The sequence below is a fragment of the Ammospiza caudacuta genome, chromosome 2 (genome assembly GCF_027887145.1).
Source record: "Ammospiza caudacuta isolate bAmmCau1 chromosome 2, bAmmCau1.pri, whole genome shotgun sequence".
Taxonomy (NCBI): domain Eukaryota; kingdom Metazoa; phylum Chordata; class Aves; order Passeriformes; family Passerellidae; genus Ammospiza; species Ammospiza caudacuta.
Window position 1 is genome coordinate 35,629,553 of NC_080594.1, and position 25,592 is coordinate 35,655,144.

Below are 25,592 nucleotides of genomic sequence, written 5' to 3' on the forward strand. Positions count from 1 at the left end.
GGTGATTTCTAACAAATTATACCAGCTACCCAATCTTTTAAGTACAGCAGACTTTCTAATCCTTTTAGCAGTGCTTTGTGGTTCCTCCAAGATGACCCTGTTTTTTGACTGGATCTATCTGTGATGATAAATGATAATTTATGATGGCTGTTTTCCCAGGTGCATTCAGATCTCAATATTTCCCTCCACAAATGTAGCCAGCACATTATTGTGTAATTTTTTATCGTTTTGAGGAAGCAGACAACTCACACACCATGCCCAGGAGACAATCTTCTCATCTATTAAAGCCCAGGGCATGAGGGCAAAAAGAAGAAAGGAAGTATCGGAAAGCATCCCTCTACTTTGTCTGCAGCTCAACCATTTGCAAAGACAAAGGTTTGCATTCTGGGGTTCTCCTGGATTCTTTACTGTTCCCTTTAAAACCCTGAGACTAACTTCAGGTGTAACCCCTACGCACTGCACAGATCAGTGCAGACTTCTGCCAGCTCTCTAACACTTTTTGGCATGTGGTGGACAGATGGTGAACACATGGGTGTTAAGAAGGCCAGAGTGCTGTGCCAAAGTTTCTCTTGCCAAAGATTTGAAATGCTGTTGATCCAAAGCATTATGTAAGTCTCCACCTTACCACAAGCACTACCTGATCCTTGAATGGGGCAAGGCACTGTGGAGCTGCCAGTGGGCTGTGGTACAGTTAAACAAACAGCAATGATTTGCCTCAGAGAAACCATTCCTGAATTACACTGTCCCTGAAGTGACCTGCTCACCGCTCCAGGGTTGGGAGATTAAGGCAACTTTGAGTTGTTCTGGTCCAGGAGGGTAAGTCAAGGAAAGCATACAAATAGCTCTACCTGCTAGCTTTTGGGAAGCATCTGGTGGAGCACAGACTGAACTTGCAAAGGCAAAATGGGGCCATGGGTACATTGGAACTCTCTGTTTGTCCTAGGCTAAATGAGACATAAACTGAGGTGAAGGAGCTTCGCTAATACAATTCTTGCAGAAAAAGAAACCAGGATGGTTTATTTTTCTCAGTCCCAAAGGAAAACTGTTGACCAGATGACAGCTAAGAAAAATGATGTTTCTACACTTTTATGTAATGGTGTGCAATATATGTTATGACAAGCCACCCTTATTTGACTGGGAAGGGTATCTATCTACCTAGCCATCTATCTACCTATCTAATCCCTTAACCACTAACACTCACCTTTGGAAGTATTTCAGTTGGGAAGAGGCAGTTGAGAACAGCAGACAACTGAACAGAAACTGCTAATGAACATGAAGGTTTAGATAATCTTGTGAACACTGTCATTTCAGACATATTTTTCATATGAGAAAAATATTGTCTCTTGCCTTCTACAAGTAAGGTAGATTCAAGTTTGACAGAGTTCAGCAGCTGCACAGGAACTGAAATTGTTTAAAGCAGAAAATAAAGGATGGGTCGGTTCCAGTTCCTGGAAAACCAGCAAGCTTTACCCTACCTGGAAGACTTGGCTACTCCGGAGAAGCCCCAAACAACAACAATGACCCTCAAAAAAAGGAACTGTGTTGAACTTTTAGACCAAACGAGCAATTTCATTTAACATCTGTAGTCCTCTCATGATTTCACCTCAGCATGGTCTTCTCTTCATGCAAACTGATTGAAATGGAGAACTGGACAACTCTGGCTCTCAACAGTTAGATGATTTCTCCAGAACAAGGACAGGTAACACAGCTTTGCTGTTCAACAGCATATTCATGAGATTAGTTAAGAATATCCTCTCTTCCCTTCAGTTTTTCCCATATGCTATGTTCCTAGCAGAGGAGTCTACCAATGCAACAGAGCCCATATTTAGCCTATGGAATACCAGCCTCTTCTCAAGGTATTATCAAATGCCATTAACTCCACTTTTAGGACTTGTCACAGAAGGTAATTTCCTTGATTTTTTAAACTTTCAAACTTATTCTTCAAGTACATGACAGAACAGTCAGTGTGGGGTGAGACATATAGGTATTACCTGTCACACCTACTCTTTTGTAGTGAGTGTTTGCAGACATGAATTAGAGGTTATTTTCTGCTGAAGTGAGGCAAAAACCACTTTTCTCATCTTGTTTTAAAGAAACACCTCCTGTTTGTTGCAATACAGGTGGCCTCTTAGGTCAAATGTACAAAATCTTGGCCTTTTACCCAGATTGTTACAGCTCTGTCATTGCACAGTTTTTTCTGAACTGATACTGGATGATCACCTGCTCTCAGTCACTCACTACAGCTTCTTTCAAGTTGATGGGCTTGGTTTTTAAAAGTGTAAACAAAGTGGACCTGGGTGTGAAACCTAAGTGCTAGCTTTGATAAATGACACTTTGTGGAGAGGGAACTGCACTCGGAAACAACTTTTTACTAGCCTTAACAAAGACTACATTTCACCAAGTTTCTTTGAGTGACTCCTGCTCAGCTTGTTATTGTTTATCTGAACAGCCTCCAAATTTAAGAGCTGAACACACCCTGTAATTTAGCACCCGTCTCCCTCAGGGTATGATTAGGCTGGGAGCTGATGAAAATGTTTCTGACTTCTTCAGCTCTCATTATCCTGAGGAATTTCCGGCTGCAGAGATTTTGATTAGCAGACACTTGACACCACAGTGTAGGAACCAGGTATGAGCTCAAGCAGAATGAACGCCCCAGTACTGTGAGCAGCCCCAATAACCTCTTTCTTACCACTCGTGATATCCATTTTGACTAGGTCAGTTGTTTGACTTCTAAAGCTTCACGGAAGGACTTCTACCTCCATTGCCAACATTCATGAGCAAATTCCATGTTTGGATTCCTTCCAGTGAACCAAAATAAACCACCTTTCTTCAGCCCTGAGCATGCATCACTCCAGTGTATGCGACAGAATTCCAAAAGGTGGAGAAGGCACAGTGCTCATTGAAGAGAGCCCTTAGCAGTAACACAGCCAAATCAAAGGCACAGTGTATGACTGATTATCTGTAATCTGTAATGCACACCATGTACATTTTCTTTTTTTTGAGTGTACCAAGAGTAAAGTCATCACCCATTTGTGGGCTCTGACACATGAACAAGCTGCCACAAGTAAGTTACAACCTATCAGTTGCTCTGTTCTTGCTGTGCACGCCATTGCTCCACACAGATTCACCAAATGCCAGTTAGTAGTTGATGTGCACTAACTTGTAAACCTGTCAATGCCTTTCGTCTCTCCTGTGTACATCTGCTGTCCTGCAGGCTTGCAAGGCAGCTCATTTCAAGGTGAGGATAACCCAGGTAAAAAGGTTAACCCTTGATTCAAGAGGTACAAAGAGATGCTCAGGGTCTTTTCCTGCTCTTTGTGATATCATGCAGTTGTGATTTACATGGTATGTTAGGCTGGATTACTACTTCTGTCTTTCTCTTACTAAAAACTTCACATGGCTTTTGCTGGTTATTTTTTTCCATGGAAACTGGGACTAACCTTTGGTCTATTTACCATACTTTTACACATCTGATGTGATGACCTTTATTGCTGCCCTGTGTCAGCTGTAAATAGAAAAGACAAGTCAGTGATATTCAGTTCCATATGAGGTAAAAAGCCATCTTTGTTTTATAGTGTGTACTCTTTGTATGGTACTCCAATTTTTCCATCTTTTCTGAAGAGCTAATTTGGTCCATTTGCCATGCCAGATGTGCAGAAGTATTTTAAATATTCAATCAGAATCACAGTTTTTGTGAAGCAGATAATCACAGACTTGGCTTGGCTACTATTTTTTTTTAACTGTACTGTTCTTGTGAATATGATAAAACAGAGACTTACAAAATGCAGTCTCTACTTCACAGTCTGGGTCCTGGCCCAGACTTGCGGTTTACAAAGCCTTTTGCTGAGTGACAACAAAACAAATTATGCAGTCTCCCTTATGCCTTAAATTTAATATCTCATCTCCTGCTCTCTAATTCAAACCTTCACACTGCACCACAGTTTCCTTTGTAATGAGATAACTCTGAATATTAAGTTTGCATTACACAGAGCTATTATTCACATGCCTGACATCATTACATACAGAACAGTAATCAATAAAACATGGTTTGAAAGGGATTGGATGGCTTGTGGGCATGGGGATCAGACACCCAAGTCTCTAAGTTTATGAAAAATATCCATCCAAAGTCAGTAGTGACCAACTGCAGAGCCTTGATGAAAGCCTCAGGCAGCGAGGGCAAAGTTTGAACAGTCAGGGATGTTCACTGTCTGAGGTGGTCCCATCATGTCACTGCTGAGCCACTTGGCTGGGATGGAGGGACTGGACAGGTGCACAGCTTCCGCCTGCTCTCTGCCCTATGGACTTGATTTGAAGACAAACAAATGTCCCTCTTCAGCCCTGGAACCCCGGATCCAAACCCATTTAATTTGAACTCCAATCCACTCTGGCTGAGTCAGCCTGGCAGATTTTGCTGTCTGCTCTCTACCAGCTGTCAAAAAACAATCTGCCCTGCAGAATCAAGCCCAGATGACTGTTCACTGTGAGAGGTTTATAGGCTCTGTGAAGCCTGATGTATCACATGTGCTCGTGTCCTACCTCCATCGTTGTCTTTCCCATCACCGCATGCCGTCTCCATGGAAGTGTCACAGCCTGCTCCTCTCCAGCCCAGCTGGCAGACACAGTGCCAGCCGTTCATGTCCAGAGTGCATCTGCCATTGCCATTGCACAAGCCAGGGCATCCCTCTGCAAGGCAAACAGCCACACATTCAAACACACTCAAAACACAAAGCAACACAGCCTGGAAAGGGCCTCATTGAACAGTTCTTTCCCTTTGCCTTCAGTTGATTTCTCCACTCCCACTTGGTGTCTTCCCACCTGGAATGAACTCGCTTTGGTGTCAGGATGGTGGTGACTACTCAATGGGCAGCTGCTTCTGGGCTCTCCCAGGAGGTCCTCACAGCCCAACCACACTCACTGCACTGAGGAAATGGTGAGTTTCGGGGGGGCAACTGAGATATTCCTGCTTCATTGGTTGCAAAGGCAAGGCAGCACATTGCCCTCCAAGCCTCTCAAAACATTTAGTATGTGGAGACTAGTACTTAGGGTTACCTAAGTTGCATTTGGGATTAAAGTTCACAACACCCAGCAGAAAAAGCAGATAGCTTTCAATAATACTGAGATCTCAGACTGGTAAGCATTCAAACCCAGCTGGAAAGGGAAAGGTAGAAAATATTTTGAAGACATCCAGTTTCTTTCCTGTGGTAATTTTGGGAGAGATTCATCTCATCTGGTTCAAATTAATTTAAAACTGAGATACCTTCAACTCTCTGTAATCAGCAGAGAAACAGACTGTCCCAGGGCAGAAGTCTCCTCATGGGGGTTTGATGCTTATGGTGATGAGCTGAAGCATGCTCTGGAAACATCCATTTCTCCCCAGTGATTAGAGAGAGTCACTGTACAGAGGCAGGCTTTTTATAGGTGATAAAATTTAGTTAGGGAGGATGAACACCAACCTCCCCGTCTGCTCACTAGGGTTTGGCTTTCTCATCTGATGATCTCCTGCTGAGATTTTTGTACTTCCCCCCCACCCCTTGAAGGAAACAGCAGAGTAATTTCCACAGTAAGCAGTGGTGTGAGGGAGGCTGCTTAGCTTAAACCCCTCTGGGGGCTTTTTACCTGCCGAGCTCAAAAATCTTTACCACCAAGCTGTCAGAAATGTAAGAGACACTTAACAGCTTAGGAAACTGAAGTACAAGGGACTGAAGTGACTGTGAAGGTCACTCAGCAGGACTGATTACACCAGGGAAACAATTCAGTCTTCCTAAGCCCTGTTTTAATGTTTTCTCTATTTATATGTGTGTAGTGCTATCCTGCCACATAGTCTGAGTTTTTTAAGGTCCTCAGCTTTGCAAGACAGGTTTGTGAACCTGTGTGAACGACAAAGACCTATTCTGTGCTAAAGGACAGTGAAGAGGTGTGCATTGTCTCAACACCTGTTTGACCATATGATGTGTGAGGGTCTCCCCAAGGCAGAGCTGGGACCCAATCTAGAGTATCCCATGCCATAGTGCGTCCTGCACTGGGGAAATGAGGCTTAGAAATGCCTTTCAAACAAAAAAACCTGTTTCACAGTGAGATTTTTAAGTTCACAGAACCTTTCACAGGGAACAGAAAAAAACAAACATTTTTTTAGGACTGGTTTTTTAACAAGTGATTGATTTACACAAGCCAAATGGAAAAAGGAACAAAGGTGGTAAGGAAAAGTCCTTTAGAAGGATCTTAAATATATTTCTCCTTTACAAACAAATTTGTTGCATTTCAGTCTTTTAAGTGTGTATTCTGGGATGCAGCAAATGTGTCAGCATGCTGTTGTGTATTTTGGTATTTACACACTATATTAGTATTTATATACTACAGAAGAGCTATTTATAAGCAAGGCTACTTGAAATTCTTAATTTTAATATCCTCCCTTTAGTTACTTACAACAGGGCCAAACATTTAACCATTACATCAGATTTTTTCCATGCTACAGCTAATTTATATGTTTGATCCCTTTACTTACTTTCAGTACAAGCTGAAAGCATTCAGCTATTTTGAGAATGAAAGAGGAAGAACAGTATTAAATAACCTCCCAAAATTACTTGGCTAGGTGGGTAATCCCATTTTGGAGTAGATATATCTAATTTGGATGAGACCATCCTGACAGTAGAGATAGGAGTTTTTCCCCTCTCTAAAAATCACAGAATCGTAGAACAGTTTGGGTTGGAATGGGCCTAAATGGCCATGGAATTCCAATCTCCCTGCCATGGCCAGGAACACCTTCCACTAGACCAGGAAGCTTGAAGTCCCATTCAATCCGGCTCTTCAAGTGCTGGGATATCCACAGCTTCCCTGGGCAACCTGTGCCATTGCTTTGGTTTGTCTAGATGAAAAGCCTCTGAAGAAATCTCGCTTCATGTGTATACTGGGTGGCTCCATTACAGCTTGGCTGGTGTATCACCACTGAGCACACCTCTTGTTTTTACTCCTCAGACTCTCTAAAACTTTTGCCAAAAAGTTCTCTTCTCTCTTACAGTTGCAGAGACTGGGCAGAACAAAGGGGGTGTAGTGTTGACCTGGACAGGAGTGAAGTGAGAACCAGAAAGAGTTGGATGAAGTTGAAGACACTATGATCTTGGCTCATTGAGAAGTGCCTGGGAAACGTAAGGGAAAACTAATCTCTCTATAAAACAAAGACCTCATACAGAACTGCATGTGCTCTACTCTCCCATGTTTAGGAAAAAGGGAATTTGGAGTGGCAGAAAACAGATGCTATAGTTTGGAGGAAGCACCTTTGGCATCTGAGGAAATGGGAAGAGCTTGATTTGTCTCTCCTTGGACAATAGTGGCTGAAAAGACTATGATTTTTTTTCCCAAAAGTTAATGAAACACATAAACATTGAGAAGGGAAAACTTCTTAAAAGCTATTTAACGTAAAGAGAGTATTGCTGGCACAAAAACAAATGGACATGAATAGATTCTGGCTGGAAATTAGGAAAAAAAATCATTTGCAAGGATCAAAGGAATGAAGTTCTGGAGCAGACTCCCTGTGGGAGTGTTAAGGAGAAGATTCTTCAGTTACTTTTCCATAGAGCTTGGTAAATTTATATAAAGTTTTACACAATGTGTCCTTGCCAGCAAAAGACTAGACACTAACTGAGGTGACCCCTTTCAATCCTATGTAAATTTTGTGTGCAAGTCATTGTCTATATGAAACATGCTTGAGATTTCAGGATCTACTCTGAAATCTTCTTGATCTGCACCCAGAGAAAGTAAGCCAAGCATTTCAGAAAGAGGACAAGCAGAGAAAAAGCATCAGTCAGGAGAGGAGAGGAGAGACGAGAGCAAGTTTCTCATAAGAATATCTATTCTTCTTCTTGAATACTACAGGAATCCAGGGTGCCCTGATGAGAGATAAGCATCTGTAGATACCTAAAGTAGGGTAACTCCTGCAATTTTATACTCCACTGTGTTGGCACTCTTTAAGTCTAGAAAGTAAGTTTGTCCCTTCCCACTAAGGAGAATGTAATCTCTGCTTCTTAGTAGATAAAGCTCTTCCAAGGAACCAGAAAGAACTGTTTCCTGATGACAGAAATGGCTCTTCACAAGTATAGGAACATAGAGATTTTCCAGATTACATAGTTCATTAGAATTCCAATGCTGTGAGGATTAAACTGAACCCCTAGTATCATGGTTTGGTAGGAGAGCAGGCATTTTAAAGATGAATAGAGAAAGCAAACAATTAATAGGAAAAAAAAATACAGCAGTTGTTAGAGGACTTGGGTTTTCAGAAAGTTAGAAGACAACAGAGATGCACAAGCCAATATATCCAGGAGAATGGACCTATAAGTACTATTTCTGAAGTGGTTCAGTGCACAGAGACTTTACCATCACTTACACTACACAGATAGGATGGTACAAGCTTCCTCATTCCACAAACAGTGCACTTCAAAGCACTTGATGAAAAGATGATACAAAATAAACTTTATCCTCTCCTTTCCCCCATGCTGGGGAATAAAGCAAAGAGATCATCTTGTTTCCGAATTGCTTCTGAATGTCACCACAGCAGGATGGCTTAATCCTCAGAGATTTACACCACCATAATCTTGCAGCTCTGATTTCTCATGGCTAGAAGTCACCAAAGATCCATTATTCCTGTTTGTGGTGTTAACTCTACTTGGGTGACTAAGAGAATTAAATACATGAATAGGGCTTTTTCGGCAAAGGGGGAGGAAACCCTTTATGTGAGTTTCAAACTTAAGCACATATAAGTGCTGATGAAAGATTCTGAAGGGCATTCACAAAGATGTTCAGTCTGCCATGCAAGTGAGAGAACAGACCAGGGAAGCAATATAAAAAGTGGGTTAATTTTGAAACAGAGAAGTACAGACCATCAGAGTCAAAGGAGACTGTCACCAGAAGTCATCCTGCAATTTTTAAGACTGTTGGTAAAATAATCTGCTCTTAATGATCTGTACAGTTAAAGCCTTCTCTAATTAGTCCAACTATAAGCAATATTAACTGGTATTTTTCTTCAAGGCAAACCTCACTGCCACTTGAAATAAGACTTAGAAGAAAAGGCTATTTATTATCTTTCCTTCACTGTCGGTAGGAGAGCCCTGATGGAGGTTCTTATGAAGTCCTAGAGAGCAGCTGAGCTCTGGGACAAGTAGGACATGGCTGAATGTAACACGTGAAGATGCAAATGCCTGAAGCTTGAGAGAACAACAAATGCTATGAGACCTGTAGAAGTTTCCCTAAGACTAAAGGGGAGGAGCAAAGCATCAGCTGATCCTTGCAAACTATGAAAGCTTGTCACAAAACCAACTCAACTCTGAAACTACCACTGTGATATTCTATGGTGACTGGAATCCAGAAATCCTTAATCAGATGTGTCCTCTAATAGGAAGGTTAAGAAGTTACTGACCAGAGCTCCTACACTGGTAACTGTGCAAATGAGGGAACTGGCCTTAGTCAGACCTTGGGTTCTTACTTGCTCTCACACTTCAGGAGCAGCCCTTGCAGCCACCCCTGAATTCTAATGTTCTTCAGCAACTTTAAAATTCAAACTAGCTGTTTATATATGCATCACTACAGTGTTAATGTGGTTAATGATTATTTTTGAAGATTAAGAACTGATATTCAGTAATAGAAATTAATTAAACTGATGTACCATCAGATTCAGTAATATTCTGGATGGAGACACTCTCTCTAAAATCAGCATCTCTTTTAATTATTATTAAAATAATAGGCACCTCTTCTCATTTTAAGCACTACCAGTGTTAATTAGGCCTTAGTTTAGAAGACTCTACTCTGAGTCTAGTTAGAGCTTTTTCGTTTAATTATGCTGATATTTGCTATTAAAAGTTGCCCTCCCATTTAGGAACAATTCTACATCTTCTCTGACTGACTGGTTTATTGTAAAGCTGTAGGAAAGATTCAGCAGTAAATCAGGCTCACCCTTTGACAACAGGATTACTGGGAAGGGATTTCAACCAGAAAGATGTTAATAATTAAGAAAGCCAAAAGGGCATGAGCAATTTAGTTTTGAAAAATGCACACCATGCAGTTAGCCAAGTAGAAAACCATGTACTTTTAATGTTTCAGCTATTGCTAATCTTTCCAAAAGCAGCCATGCATAGCAAGGGACGATCTTTTATTCTTAGTATGTTACTTAACCTGTTACCTACTGAAAGACTCATTAAATATAATGTGTCTTTATTATTGGGCATAAAGGTGAGTCAAAAAGCTACCTAGAGGAAAAATGACATCTACAAAAGACTTAGTTAAAAAAATTGGGCCACTGAATGGGCAAATCAGTACTGAAGGTTCCTTGCCAGGCTCTGCAGCTTGATTTTTCATCTCTTCTATGCCCTCAATGCTTATCTGCTACTTTTTCATGCAGCCTTCTCCAATACACATTGAGATGAAAAGGAGGAGTCCCGGGGTTTTGAAATGCAAAACACTGAGATGTGGAACATTAACAGCAGGTTCTCATCAGCTCCCTAGTGATGGCCCATATCTTCCTCTGAGGATGCCACCATGTTTACTTCATAAGGGCACAATAAATGTCCCTCTTTCCCTGATCTAAGAAAGGGAATGTACTTTTTCCTCCCAATTTAAATAAAGTCAAACACTGGAGTTTTTTGGTGCTAAGCAATGAGAGAAAACTAACTACCACTGTACAATCAACTGATCCATAAAGAGAGGTCCAAGGACAGCTACCAGTTGCTGCATTACACTGAAGATGGAACTATTTAAATTATGGACATTTCCTCATCACTGGTATTTGTCTATTCAAACATTTTGCCTATTTCCAGTTGTTCCTGAATTTGCCTTTAAAAAAAGAAAAACACTGCATTGTAAATTCTCCTAGAGAAGTGAAGTCAGTAGGGCAACCATGTTTCTTGTCACACCACACAAGTCCTATATGGAAAAGACTTCATTTTAACTGCTCATGGGGTCAATACTTGAGCATATCTGCTCTTCAGCCTCAGCCTCTCACAGCTGCTATTTTTGATTGCCCAAAACCTGAAAAGAAGGATAGTATTACAGAAAAAAATTGATTTGTTCAACCTGATTTTTTTGTTTGCTCAACCAGCAAACATATGAAGCTAGCATGGTGTAAACCTTGTGTTGCTGTTAGTGTCAAATCAGCCATGAAGAAAAATATTAAAATCCAACTCAATCATATTTATTGTCAGACTGTTGTATTTAACCATATGCATGCTATTTCAATATTTTTCAAAAGCTAAGTGCATTGTTGAACTGTCTGTTTCTATTAAAAAGTCCTAAAGCAATTTAGCTCATTGTTCTGATTAACAAATAACTGATTTTTTTAAAAAACAGCAGGTGATCACTGTTCTTGAACAGTTCAATTCCTTTTCTTCTTTTTGAAGAAAGACCTGTGTCCTAGACTTGTGTTACACTTACAAACTGGAGCATTAGGTTGGATTTTGTTGTAGTGTACATTAATGCAGCATTCACTAATTTCCACAGATTTTGCAGATTTATGCAACCAGAGATTTTGGGATCATAACATTTCTGTATTATGAAAAAAGCCCTCAATATATAATTACTTAAAGCTTCCATGTAGGAGTTGGCAGTAGTGGATCAAAAACATGAAGACTCCACATAGAAAGTGCACTCACCTGTGTTACAAAATGGACCATAGACATTTAATTAAAACACATCACTGTACAGGATTCCTGCTGTATTCACAGACACTTGTTTTCTCCTGACTTGCCTCACCTGAGTGGGAAGGGTGAGGATGAGAGATGATTTGGAGGGGAGGGCAGGGACAAGGGAATGGGTAGGAACACTGATACGATGTTAACACAGGGTCACAGCACTTACAGAGGTATTTCCTACATAAATGACTGGAAAGTTCACCCTTCCAGACATTAGGGACCACTTTGGAGACAATGAGGAAGAGATGCAACCTCAACACAGCATGTTCACGGTGCATTTTTTAAAAAGAAACACAAAGACAATAGGAAAAAAAGGAAGGAAGAGCATACCTTTCACTACCTTATCCAGATAGTGAGCTTGGGAGATAAAAGACAGGACATTTAAGGTAGGATTGAATAAGTGCATTGCGGCTTACTACGAGACTGTGCAGGTGCTAGAAAGGCAAAGGAGAGTTCACTGTGATATGAAAAGAAAAACCTTGATTATGAGGAGAGAAAAAAGGAAGAAGAGTGGAGCACAGTGCTCCTCAGTCAAATGGCTTGAGAAAGCTGTGTTAAGGCATTCAGTCATCTTTGCTCATTAAGATCAGGAAGAAAAACAGGAAAGTTCTATATATATATTTATGTGTTTATATATATATATATAGGTATATGTGTATATATGTATATCAGGATATTGCAATGCTCTGATGATTTGCAAGTCTCTCTCCACTTTACTGACTGCTTTGCATTTCATCAGGAAAGCAGAGACATTTGAAAGTCCTCCACCTTACCTGATTGTCTTATATTTTTCCACGCAAAAAGGCACAGTTCCGTGACCTTACCAGACTGGTACAGGCTTTTCCTTGGATCTTTTTAATGGTAATATACTGCATTTATGCAGCATTTTCTAGCCCTAGATCAAATTACTTTACAAATATTAAATTAACCTCCTGGAAAATATAAGAGATAGGCAAGTATTAATATATTAATTTTAAGGAGGGCTAAAGAAAAGTTATAGACATCATGGGAGCAGTCATTTACCCAATTCCCATGGAACACTGATGTGGAAAACCACCTTCTTACTGATTTTCTGGTGTTGAGCAGAAGGCTGGTGGCAAAGACATCCTGCCTCAGAGAGCCTTGGTTCATGCCAGCAGGCGGCACTCTCTGTCCTAACACCTGCTGGTCTTTAATAACAAAAGAGAGGCTCTGAGTCTTGCATTTCTCTATTTCAATATCTACTTAAACATTATTTCCCTTGTTCTCTTGCCTGCTCCCTGCAATCTCAGCCTCAGCTGTGTTCTGGTACTTTTTGAAGAAGTTTTTGTTTCAGGCTCATTCAGGCAGACTGTCTTCCCGGGAGGTCATGGCCCTTGCAGGAATTATTTTTCCATCCTGTGAATGTAATGGATCTGTACAGGAACCAAGTGGAGAGGGCTGGGAGAGCTCACCTAGTGCGGGGCAGTTATGAGGCTTGGCAAAGAGGTGAATTAATCATGTTGATGTGGGGGGAGCGATGCAGGAAGCACAGCATCACCATCTGCCTGGATGGTGGCTGAAGCCCAGGTATCTATGTCCTGAATTTTGACATCCCCAGCAGCCCAACCTCTTAGCTCATTTTGCAGCTGATGGCAGTGAAGGTAGTTGTCAATGCCAACCATGTGTCAGTTATGTATCAATGTTTTCTTGTAATTTGAAAAACAATGGGGTTTCCTACAGGAGCAGCAGGAATCTTTCTTTTCTAAACCCATACAGGCTATACTTCTGCCACTAAAATATCATCTTATTCCCTACAGACACTCCTTTGGAAACCCTGTGGGCATGTGGGACATGCTGAGACATTATGCAGGAGTTTAGAAGAAAAGCTACTTTTCTAAGGAGTCCTCTGCACTGAAAGGCACCACCACACTCAGCTCCATGTCACCACCCTACTTCCTGGAAGCCACTTTAGAACTGCTAGGGAGGAGCTCCTGTGGCCATTTTTCAGTGTGAAAGCCCCCTTGTTTTACAGCCTGAGCTGACTTGACTTGGTTTGCTATGTCTGAAACACAATGGGAATGATAACAAGTACTTTTCTTGGCTTGCAGAGAGGGAGGGAAAGAACAGAAGTGAGAGCTGCTGCAGGCAGGTCCTTGAGAAGGACTTGTTTCCCACTATGCTCTCCTTCTTCACTTCCCAAATATTCTTTTTCCCTTTATCTTTCCTATGAGGTGAAGTGGACAGAACCTCAGGGAAATCACTGGAGTTAAACTGAGATCACACAAATGTGAAGGAGAGGAGAAAGTAAACATCCATTGCTGAACCAGGGACAGCATGTGAAGTTTATGCTACAGGGTCAGGGAAAACACTGTCTTTGAAGTTAATCTGTGCTTAATATTTACTGGCAAATATGCTGCCAAACTATTTAAGGCCAGATTACCTTCAGATTGGTTCAAGATCATGTCAGAACAAAGCAGCAAGTGTGTATTTTCCACTGACTGCTATAACCATGGTCTTCTCTTGCCCAAAGGTACCCATCTCACCCAGGCAGGGAAGTGAGTGCCAGAGGGTAAAACACAGCTCAGCTTCTGCTGTGGATGCACTAGAGCACTGACTGTTGGGCAGCGGGTAGAATCATAGAATCATAGAGCTGGAAAAGACCTCTAAGATCATCAAGTGCAACCACTAAACTCTGTCCCTAAGCACCACATCTACGAGATGGCAATAACCTTCCCCAGACACTGGGAGGCTTATTTTTGTCTTGGGCCATGCATAGACTGTGTTGCTTTATGGATTCAAAGGGCACAAGTGATGTGTTAAAAAGCTGGGGGAAAAGAGACCAGGATCCACCTGTAATGTGCCCTGTCTGGATTCCAGCTGCTCCAGCAGAAACGACAAGGCACTGATTACAACCTAAGCTATTCAGAACATGTGTGATTATTTATGCAAGAAGACTGATGAAAGGCAAACTTAAAGGGGCGGATTTCTCAAAAATCAGAGTTTTGCTATGTAAAACAAACCCCAGGCTGATGGCGCCATAAGCAGAAGCTGGCGTGGGACAGGCTGTCTGCCTGTCTGTCTGGGCATTGTTATTGCATCCATCACCCATGCGTGCCAGGACCAGATTTCCGAAAGGAGTTAAACATGTGGCTTTTGCAGAGATCAATGGGGATTAGGCACTGAGGTGCTTTGAAATCCTGCTAGGTAGGCTGTGGAGTGTTTGGAGAGCTAGCTGCTGGTCCCTCAGGTCTCCAGAGACTCTGGAGTATTTAGCTGCAGCAACTGAACTTCCAGAGATGGCTTTGGTCTTGTGTCCAGGCTGCTCAAGGATAGTGAATATCCCAACTCCACCATGCAGGTAAGCCCCCTGTATGAAATCATACAAGCTGGAGAGGGAGTTTTCACAAGGGCTTATAATCATAGGACAGGAGAGAACAGCCTTTAGCTGAAGGAGGACAGGTTTAGATTGGGTATTTGGAAGAAATTTTTTTACAATTAAGGGTGGTGAGGCACTGCCACAGGTTGCCCAGAGAAATGTAGATTCCTCATTCCTGGAAGTTTTCAAGACAACATTGAATGGGGCTTGGAGCAACCTGGTCAAGCAAAAGGTTCCCTATCCATGTCAGTGGGGTTGGAACTAAATGATCTTAAAGGTCCAAACAATTTTTTGATTCTATGACTCTTAAACCCAGGAAATTTTCTGTGCTGCTTTCTGTGAGGCAAACCCTTAGAGCAGCCTACTAGAGAGCTGAGCTGTAATTTGGTCTTTCAGAGCTCACAGTAAGAGGGTTTATTTCATCTTTAAACTCAATGCTCCTAAAACCCACCGTGCTTCCTGGATGTAGTTTGGGCCAGAACAGAAGAAACTTGAATTCCTGCAATGTCTCTAACTAGAGATGAATTAGGAACATGCTGGAGAACCCATCACGGGAGTCTGGCACTGATGTTGTTGTCAGAATGCGTTTTGTTCCTTCCAGAAAATGACTGAACCCTTCTGCTGGGTTTCAGGATTCCTGCAGTTAGATAATCAATTTTCTGCTCTATTCCTCTGCACTAAGTCTGCTGAATTGGGATGATGAATGCAAGCTTCGGCATCAATTTCCTAGTTGGGAATTAACTGGAGTTACTCTAATGAAATCTCTGAATGTGAGCAATCAAGATAGTACATTTAGTGACACAATTCTTTGTAGGAGCAAACAAAATTAATCCACTGGGATCAGAATACCTTAGACACCATAAGGAAGAGCCTCCTATGACCTACAAAACAAAAGGATGTCTTACTCTCACACATGCTCGACAGAAAATGGGAGAAGTGTCCCCTACTGGTACGGTCCATTTCTACCGTGTTACCTGCACACAGGGCAATACTGGTCAAGCATCACTTCAGCAATGGGGGTTTATGCTTGTCAGTGCTAAAGCAAACCGGGCCATGACACAGACATGTACGGAATTACCATCAACAGAACAATTTGCCATGCAGGGAAATTACACAAGGACAAGGGGAATGCTTTCCACGTACTTAATGTAATTCCAAGCCAATGTCCTTTCATTTGTGCCAACATAACTCCTGCTAAAACCATTCAATTTTCCTGGGTATTCACAATTTTGCCAAATCTCCTTTGCATTCTACACATTTATCAGTGAAATATTCTGTAGGAAATAGTGTTTACAGCTTCAGAGGCAGGAGACTATGTACAAATTTGTTTTTAAATCACCATGCAAGGAGATGAGGAGAGGGGAAAGTGAAAAGAAATAGAGTTGCTCCAGGATGTTATGTATCCAAGAATGATTCCTAAACCAAGGCAGACTGCAACAGGAAGGTAGCAGCACATAAAATGAGAGTGTGCACCAGTAAAATCTCAATGCTGACTGCATTGCAGTGCTGGCCTTCCCCATGATAACATTTACACTTAGAGTGAGGAATACTACAAATAAATTTAATTACCATGAAAGATAAAAGCTTGTTGCTCGAAAACAGTCCAGGCATATCAGCTGTGTGGAGAATTATCATATACTGAACTAATGGCATTTTGATTTTACAGCAGAACTAATAAAATGGCACTAAGGGAATGAATCAGGCTTTTTTTTTTCCTGCATAAATAAGTTCCATATAAAATTGTCCCCTGGATTTGGGGCCTTTTGCTGAATTTTTTTTTTTACTTTCATGAATCTGTGCTGCTTTCCAAATCAAGCTGCTTGAATAAAAGGCTGTAAAATAATATTATGGAAACAGGATTTCAATTAACATAAGACTGCTCTCTTTTCATTTTAAAGTCATTTAAGAAACGTGGGTTTTTCAGTCCTTTACTCAGGAAAATATATAAAAGCTGCTAGGGACATCAACAAGACAGCAGAATGTAATGTCTAATGAGACAGAGGAAGTTTTAAAAGCAAGATATTTTTCATTAGGGGGATGCATGTGGAGACCTTAATGTGATAGGCTGACATTAGCATAAATAAATGATAAGTAGAATTGAGCCACAGATATGGTTTACACCATTATCCTAATGCTGAAATCAAAATACTGAGATCAGGCTTCATTTCCTGTCTTTGCATGTGCAAATGCACCTGGTGTTCAAGCAAGGGAAGTGATGTCTCATGTAACTAAGCTGCTAATCCACACAATAGCTATGCTGATATTTGCCCAGGTCTTGCTAGTGGTTAGTCTTGATGAAGTGTGATTTTTAGTTATCATAACATAATGTAAGTAACATAGAGGTAAATTTTCCTTGTCTTTAAAAGAAGCTGATTAAAATAAAATGACTGAAGGAGAATTTTCATTCTGGAACGATTCTTTTAAAGTCAACTGAATTTTTTCAGGTCCACACTGGCATCGTTGAGAATAGAACTGGATTCACTAATTTAGTTTTCTATTAATATACAATAAAAGGTATCTGGAGAATTTAGGGCTACTGATTTAATAGCATGACTACGGAAGGGGAACTGAAGAGGCTAAATGCTTGACAATCAGAAAGAAGGAAGAAGGGAAAATGCATTAAGTAGTTAAGTGAGAGAAGGAAAAGGTGAAGCCAAGGCAGTTCATTAATGATGCTGCAAATTGCTTAATATGAGAACTGAAGCTCTTCGCATGATTTAGGCATATTGTTGGCTTCTTATTAATAATAACATCCATAATAAGAGACATGACAGAGAGAGCTTATGAGTAGTGCCAGTACATGAGGAATACAGAAGCAAAGTGAGAGGGAAGGGAAATGGTTAGAAAGGTAGCAGAACAGACAAGGGACAAGAAAGACAGAGTTAAATACCAGCCAGAAATCATCTGTCTGCAGTTTCCTCTTTTATACTGGCAAGCAAAGTGACAGTGCAAATAATGTACCAAATAAAAGGAAAGAAAATTTAAAATCAGATGCATGTTTCTAAAAATGCTGTCACCAGAGTACAGAGGAGTCTTGGAGGCCACAGAAAGACCTCTCAAGAGAGGTAAAATGGGATGTTTCAAAAAAAGCTTCTAGCTGACATTTAAAGGCTTGTCAAACACCACATAGGTGTACTTCACGTCTGATAATAAAAAATATACATAGCCATGTCACCAACAAATGAAAGGACATATTGTCTTGCTCCCACATGAAAATGTATGATGTCAGAATTTGAAATCCAAGAACAAAGGTGCTCATGCTACACTAGATCACACATATTCAATTAAGCATGCGCCTTTTCTCTTCCCTGATCATCAATAATTCTCTCAAAAGAGTTGGGTTTTCTTTCTCCCTACCAATGGTGCAGTGCTCTCCGTTCCAGCCCGGGCTGCATTCACACTTGCCGTCCCGGCAGGTCCCGTGCTCGTTGCAGCGTGGGTGACACGCTCGCTGATCACAGGCTGTGCCCATCCAGCCCTCCTCGCAGCGGCAGGTGCCTCCCACACAAATGCCATGTCCTCCGCAGTCCGCTGCACAAATCTCTGTGGGAGAGGAGACAACAGAGACGAGGGCATATGGGTGGAGAGAGAGAAGGGAGAGGGGGAAAATCCAGAGTGTTACTGTCAAGAAAAGCAGACACACTTCACTACCTCGCCTTACGGGGCAATGAAAGGAATTCCTAGAGCTCATAACGCTAATCCTTCCTGACAATAAGAATCTAATAAGTATATTACAAAAAAAGAGATGGACATGGATTGCAAGGGTCTGCTGTGATTGATCTTCCTATTTGCTTTCTAATTCTCTTGCACTCCTTAAGCTTTTGTGATGCTCAAATCCAAAGGGGAAGGCTCTTCCAATAAGCAGAAAGGAAGTCACATTTAATTAAAATCTGGTTAAGTGTGGAAACAATGTGCTGATAAACTACTGATGCTAAAGTTAAGTGCTGGCAAAGCCTGTTTATGACTTCTTAAACCATGTTTTTGGGGATGGGATTCATTAAAATCCTTATTCTTTGTTGAAATTTAAGAAAGGATATATCTATTTCTGCCAAATCTGCACATCCTTTATGTCCTTATTCTCCTACTACCCATTAATACTCCCCTCTCAGACATTCAGCGGTACAACTGTATCTTTTGTGAGCCACATGTACTGGAGCAGATAGGATGGTGCTTGTTCCCAAGTCTTAGCAGAGCTAATGGAAGCACAGTCACAGCTGGGCATTTTGGTACTTACCGCCAAAAAGCAAAGAGCTAAAGGACCTTGCCTTTTCAGGGATGATGGCCTTCCCAAACCTCCCTGAGCCCCAGCAGGCCTGAGGACATAGGCATAATATTTTTAATCAGCACTAGACTTTTGTCTAAAACCTGGCATAGCCTTGGCATGAATTTGGGAAACATGTTTTTATCTACATTGTATTTGTCTGGCAAAACAGAGAGAGACTTGGTGGAGAAGAGATGCCCATGCATCAGGTGTTAGAGCGCCTGTTACCACCATTACTACACAGGATTGATTTCAAGGAAAAAAACCAAAACCCAAATACTGATGCAGTGTAGCACTGCAGATGAAATGAAATTAATCTATTTCTGCTCCAGACTCATTACTTGGCTGCTACTTTCCATCTTTCATAAGCCCTGACTATACTCTCCCTTCCTCAGCTGAAGGAGAAGCAATTCACAGTATTTCAGCCTACGAGGTCTTCTCTCTGACTTCTGCCTGGCACTTCTAAATTCCCAAATGTTTTGACCTCAAGCCTTCGGCTTCACTGAGCCATTTTATAGATTTTACAGGGTAAGGACACAGTTCCTTTTGGGGACACGGAGAAGTGAACAGAAGAAATGCTGAGCAGGGCTGGGTTGGAAGCACAGAAAGGGGTACGAGGGTACTCTGCAGTGTGCATTTTTTCTCTGTGTCACTGGCTGCATATAAAATATTCAAAACTACTCAGCCTGCATTAACATCACACCTGACTGAAATTCAGCCATACTTAAGTTGCTTTTAGCCTTTTGCTAATGAATACCCCATTTACAGGACACTTGGGCTATTCAACAACTTTTGATATCCTCCTGATATAGGGCTGGAACACCCACTTCAGCTCCAGGAGGAAAGCTCCTTGCAGCTCCACCAGAGCAGACAGCTGTGAGGTCTTCAGCCCCTTATGATGAAAAGGATCAGAGAGTTCTTTGTAGAACGGTAATTTATGATAGGAAAAACAGTAGTACCTTGCATGTCTAGAAAACACCTCATTTTTAAATGTGACATAAGAACAATATCTAGCTCTTGCTTCCCAAAAAACTCAGGGTGGTGCAACAGTTTCCAGTAAAACTCCTTTTAGAGCAGCATTGTGGAGGTCTCCAAACCTCCACAAACATTTAGTCTTATAAGCTCAAGTCTGCTACTGAAAGAACTCTGGAGTTCAAATGGGCTAAAGACAGTCAGGAACTTGTCTGTATCATTTAGAATAAAACTTGCAGAAGTATTTGGGTATCTTGGCTGCTTAAACAGAGCATGTGCACACACCACTTGCTGTTGAGATGTAACAGAACCTAATGTAGGATTTATTGGAAGCTAATAGAAATTGCACTATCAAACAATAAAGGCATGGCTGAGGAAGGGCTCGAGCTGCCGTCAGAAGTTTTTACTTTGCATCTGGCATTGAGAGACAGATTTTCACAGCTCCTAGCTGCGAGGGAGGTAATATCATACTACAGTACCCAATAAGAGCAGAAGGGATGGGCAATTAGTGAAACCCATCCTTGCTGAAGGGCTGGAGTCCAGACACGTGTTTTCTACTTTTTTCCCCAACTGCCAGACAGCACTGCAATGGAGCGTGGGCTGGTCAGGGTGGTGACGAAAACACATGACCTGCAAGTTGGTTAATATAGTAGTAAAGATGTACTAAAAAAAAAAAGTAAATTTAGTTCTCCTTGGCTGACCTGATAAACAAAGTCTAGGGGAGGATAAAGGAAACAGCAGATTGAAAATCAAAAGCTAGATTTAAGCTGCTAAAATTTCAGCAAGCTGACAAGAAATACATTGAGAAAATACAAGGTCTGAGAGTACTGGTATTTAAGCCCGAACTCCAAAAATTATTATTGTAGCCTCTGGTGCTTTCCAGCACACTTTTACCATAGGGCTACTCTAGTTAGACTGCAATCCCTTCTCTGGTTATTAGTTCACATTCTTTATACATAAGCGTTGAGCTTGAATCTCAGAATATCAAATAAGAAGTAATTTTTTCTTCCTCCCAGTTTACCAAGCAATCCAGAGGATGCCAGTTTGGCCACTTCACACCTTCATTATATCCTATTCTTCCTCTTTGTAAAAAATTCTTCCTTTTATCTAGTCTAAATCTACCCTCTTTTAGTTTAAAACAATTATCCGTCTTCTTATCACTATAGGCACTATTAAAATGCCTGTCCCTATCATTCTTATAAGCCCCTTTAAAGTAGTGAAAAGGCCACAATAAAGTCTCCCCAGAGCCTTCTGTCCCCCAAGCTGAATAACCCCAACTATCTCAGTCTGTCCCCATAGCAGAGGTTCTTCAGGCCTCTTATTATCTTTGGCTTCCTCTAGACTTGCTCAAACAGGTCCATATCCTTCTTGTGTTGGAGACCCCCACAGCTGGGTGGGTCCCAGAGCTGGATGCAGCACTACAGGTGGGTTCTCACAGGAGTGGAGGGGCAGAATCCCCTTTCTCACCCTGCTGGCCACATGGCTTTGGATGCAGCCCAGGGCACTACTGCTTTCCTGGGCTGTGAGAGCACATGACCAGGTCACGTCCAGCTTTTCGTCCATCCCAAAGTCCTTGTCCTCAGGCTGCTCTCAATCCCTCACCCCCAAGCCTGTATGGATACCAAGGGTTCCCCTGACTCAGGTGCAGCACCTTTCAGATAAAGTAACCAAGGCATAAGGAAGGAAAGTGATGGATCCACAGGAAAATGTGAACTCTGAGACAGGCTCATGAACACTCTGATGTCCCAATATGAAGTCTTGCGTCCTACAGCTAAGATGGAAACATCAGATGTCTACAGATTGGTGGTGGAGGAAAAAAACCCAGAGATAATGGGAATAGTGACAGTCAGAAGCCTTCCTGGAGTTATTTAAAGGTGTCAAACTAGGATAATGGAGTGCATTGAGAAATGGTGAAGAGAGAAAAAAAAATCATGTTCTGAAAAGCAGAGTGTCTGTGCAGTCATTCCTATGAAAAAGGGTGGAAAACCCCCTGGGACATTTACATCTTGACTGAAATATTTCTCAGAAAACATGCTGCCAAGGAACAGTCTTGCACACGTGGGCCAGGGATATGCACTGCATGGTATAAACAAACAGATCTTTAGGCTAACCCAGAAAGGGAATGCTGAGAACATTTTGGGTTTCATCTCCCACCCAGCTGAGACCCCAGCCAAACCACCACCCATGCACACAGAAGTGTGCAGGTTCCAGGCTATGAATGTGTAATTCATATATATTGGATATATGAGGTGGTTTGGACTCCCAGGCCCCAAGGGCTGTCATATAGACTCTCAGCTGTGAAAAACACTTGTGAAACAAACTACTTAGGACAGTCTCCCTAAAATGTAGATTAATTACTTCTGACAGGGAACCAGGAGTCAGGAACTCTCAAAACTAAATCTTCCACTTAGTGCCAGTTTAAAGATAGATGGGTATCCTACAATTTAAACAGCTTTACAACACACAACCTGCTACATGCCCTGGACCTTTACAACACAGCCCTCTTAAATGCTCACAGGTTTCTAATGAGTGATTAAATAGTCAGAATAGATTTTACTTTTCTTGTGATTCACTAAGAAATGATCAAAATGGATTTCATATTAAGCTTCCACTTAAATACATGTCTTTTTGGACAGAAAAAGACAGCTAAGGCTGTTTTACAGAAAAGGGCAGGTGAATAGTTTCTTTGTCATTCGGTCCGAGGGACGGAATTTGTCACCTCTGTTCTTATTAAAAACTGCATTTTTTGGTACATTTCCCAATTCTGTTGTTAAAATTAGAGGACATGATTAGCTACCATCTGAGCTGCATGAACAAATGAAAAGGAAAGCTTTTAATTCTCCTATTACAGTATTCTCAGACTGGCCAGCTGCACTATATTGCTCCTGCCTATTTAAGCTTAGTTAGAATGCTCTGCCTGCACATAAAAGACCTGCCTGTTAAATATTTTCACACCAGCTGTTCCCAAAAGGTGACTAAATATTTCCTTTCATCTTTAATCTCATCCAGTGTTTGTATGAACAGCTTAGCCACTCCTTATCCTTTCCTAGAGGTGCACTGTTTTACCTCATTTCACAGTGTAGCTCTCAAAGCTGTTTGTAGTTCCTTGAAGAGAGGGGATCCTCTGAGTAAACCTGGTGCCCAATTCTAAGAGCAAACACGAGGCTTAATGTCCTCAAAAAGCACAATCAAGCCAAGCACCTCTGTGAGAAACACCTGAACTTTGAGTATAACCCTAGATTTGGCTCCTTTATGTACTCACCAGAGGGCACTGATGGATAAGAACTGATTAATGGATGCAAATTTTTTTTTAAGGAATCAAGTTCATATCAACATTCCCATGGGGGGTTTTGTCATGTTATTGTCTTGGAGTGATGTCTTACATTACCTGAATCTCACCTCATGTTGTATCAGTCTTACCTGAAAAATTGAATTCAGCCTAAATGCCCTCTGTGGGTAAAGAAAGAAAGAGAGATAGTTCCAGAGGATGACTCACTTCAAACCTCTTTAATGGAGAATTTCTGGAGAAGACAGCACTCAAGGCATAGTTGAGCTTGGGGTGGTTCACCCAGAGGTCTCAGGTTATCAGAAATATTATTCTTTGGAAAGGATAATGGCATTCCAATACGACTCTGCTTATTTTTCATGCAAATAATCAAAAAAGAAATGTCTCCTCTTCAGTTCCAGGACCGGCTGTGTTTCATCACTGCTCATCCCCACCAGTAACCAGCCCATTACTGGGGCTCAGAGCAACCTGGTCTAGTGGAAGGTGCCTCTGCCCAAGGACAGGGGGTGGGAACTAAGTGACCTTTAAAGACCCTTCCAAGCCAAACCATTTTGTGACTCTGTGAGCCCAGACTCAACTGCCTGCTAGCTAGTTTTTAGACAAATGGTTTTCCTTTATTTTTTTTCCCTCATTATCTCCTCATGACTGGTGGAGGGACTTCCCTCTGGTCTGTTAAAACTGTCTCAGAATTCTTCAAGGCTCTCTTAAAAATCCCAGTCCATCTTGAATCCTACCCAAAACCTTGACAGTGGCTGCTGACGTGCCTTAACTTCTCCATAACGTGTTGAGGAAAACTGTAATGTAATTTTAGTCTGTCTCCATCAGACATGTCTCTCTCTGCTGTTGTTCACTTATTTAAGAATCTCAACTATCTGAGGCTAAGATTATCCTTTATGTTCTGCATTTGCACTGTGCCAGGTATAATGAGGTCACAGTCCATTAACAGCACTTCAGAAGTTAGAATACTAAAGCAATTACTCCTACAAATAAAAAACTTGTACCTGTCTCTCTTTTTCTTTTCATATTCTGCTAAAAACTGGCATAAATCTGTCCCCTTAAGAACAAAAAGTCTGCTGTGTTGTCTTTGATATTTCAGAAGAAAGTGGGAAAAGAAACCCATCAAACACTAACCCAACAATGCAGTACTTTGCTCAGGCCCTTTTTAATTGATGGAACAGACACAAGAGCCTCCAACACAGGAAATGGCATCATTCAGAATTTCACATTATTTTCACATTACATTAAAGACTGGAGTAGGGAAAGGGATAATGATGTTAATTTGTGCATTTCCAGCAAATCCATTTTTACATGTTTACCCCGATCCCCCCACATATCCTCAAACTGGCTTGACAACAGTTTAAAGCTTTCCAGCTTAGAGAAGAGCAATGCAGATGAAAATTTTTCTTTAGCATACATGTGATGCAGAATCAGAGATTTAGCTGGTTCTGACCTGTCTGCTAAATCCTTTAATAAATATGGATTTAGTGCTAAAATGTAAGATCAGGTGAAATTGCTCAGAGCTTCATGAAAACTGGGTCAGTTCCACTGACCTTCAATATATTAATAGAAAATTTAATAATTAAAATCTGCCGTAACTAGGATTTTCTCATTTCAAGTTGGCTCATTTGAGGTAATTTCCAACCTCAGACAGATTTTTTTTTTCCAGAAAAGTACAGGAGAGAGGCACTGCACGGAGCTAAAAAGCTGAGTTTGGTGAGGAGCTAAGCCTTGTTTTCACAACCTGCTTTAGAAGGCAATTTATGGGGAATATCTGGGAAAAGCAAGAAATATATAGATGAAAAAAACAGAAGGTGTGTGATCAGCATGATTTAGATAGCAGTGAAGTGCTAAAGACATTCTTCATAACAAAACACATTTTGCAGTGTTATGAAACTCTCATTCCTGTGATTCGATAACTCTGTAGTGACATGAACTCCTGTGCTGTTACTGAAGAAGACATAAAGCACATTAGCTTTTAAAACCATCCTTTTTACAAATGTATAAGGAAAGGATCAAACTAAAGAGCAAGAAAAAACCTGAAAGAAGAGGTGTGGATTTTCTGTCACT

The 25,592-nt window shown here is 41.2% G+C and overlaps 1 protein-coding gene across 1 annotated transcript in view; it reads right to left on the reverse strand.

Moving 5' to 3' along the window:
* TENM4 (teneurin transmembrane protein 4) overlaps nt 1-25,592 on the reverse strand; it is a 387,133-nt gene that overhangs the window by 101,510 nt on the left and 260,031 nt on the right. The window contains exons 14-16 of the mRNA XM_058800438.1: nt 18,364-18,549; nt 12,000-12,026; nt 4,537-4,683 (exon numbers count right to left, since the gene is read on the reverse strand). Of these exons, the coding sequence (XP_058656421.1) occupies nt 4,537-4,683; nt 12,000-12,026; nt 18,364-18,549 (360 nt within the window). The remainder of the gene's footprint in view (nt 1-4,536; nt 4,684-11,999; nt 12,027-18,363; nt 18,550-25,592) is intronic.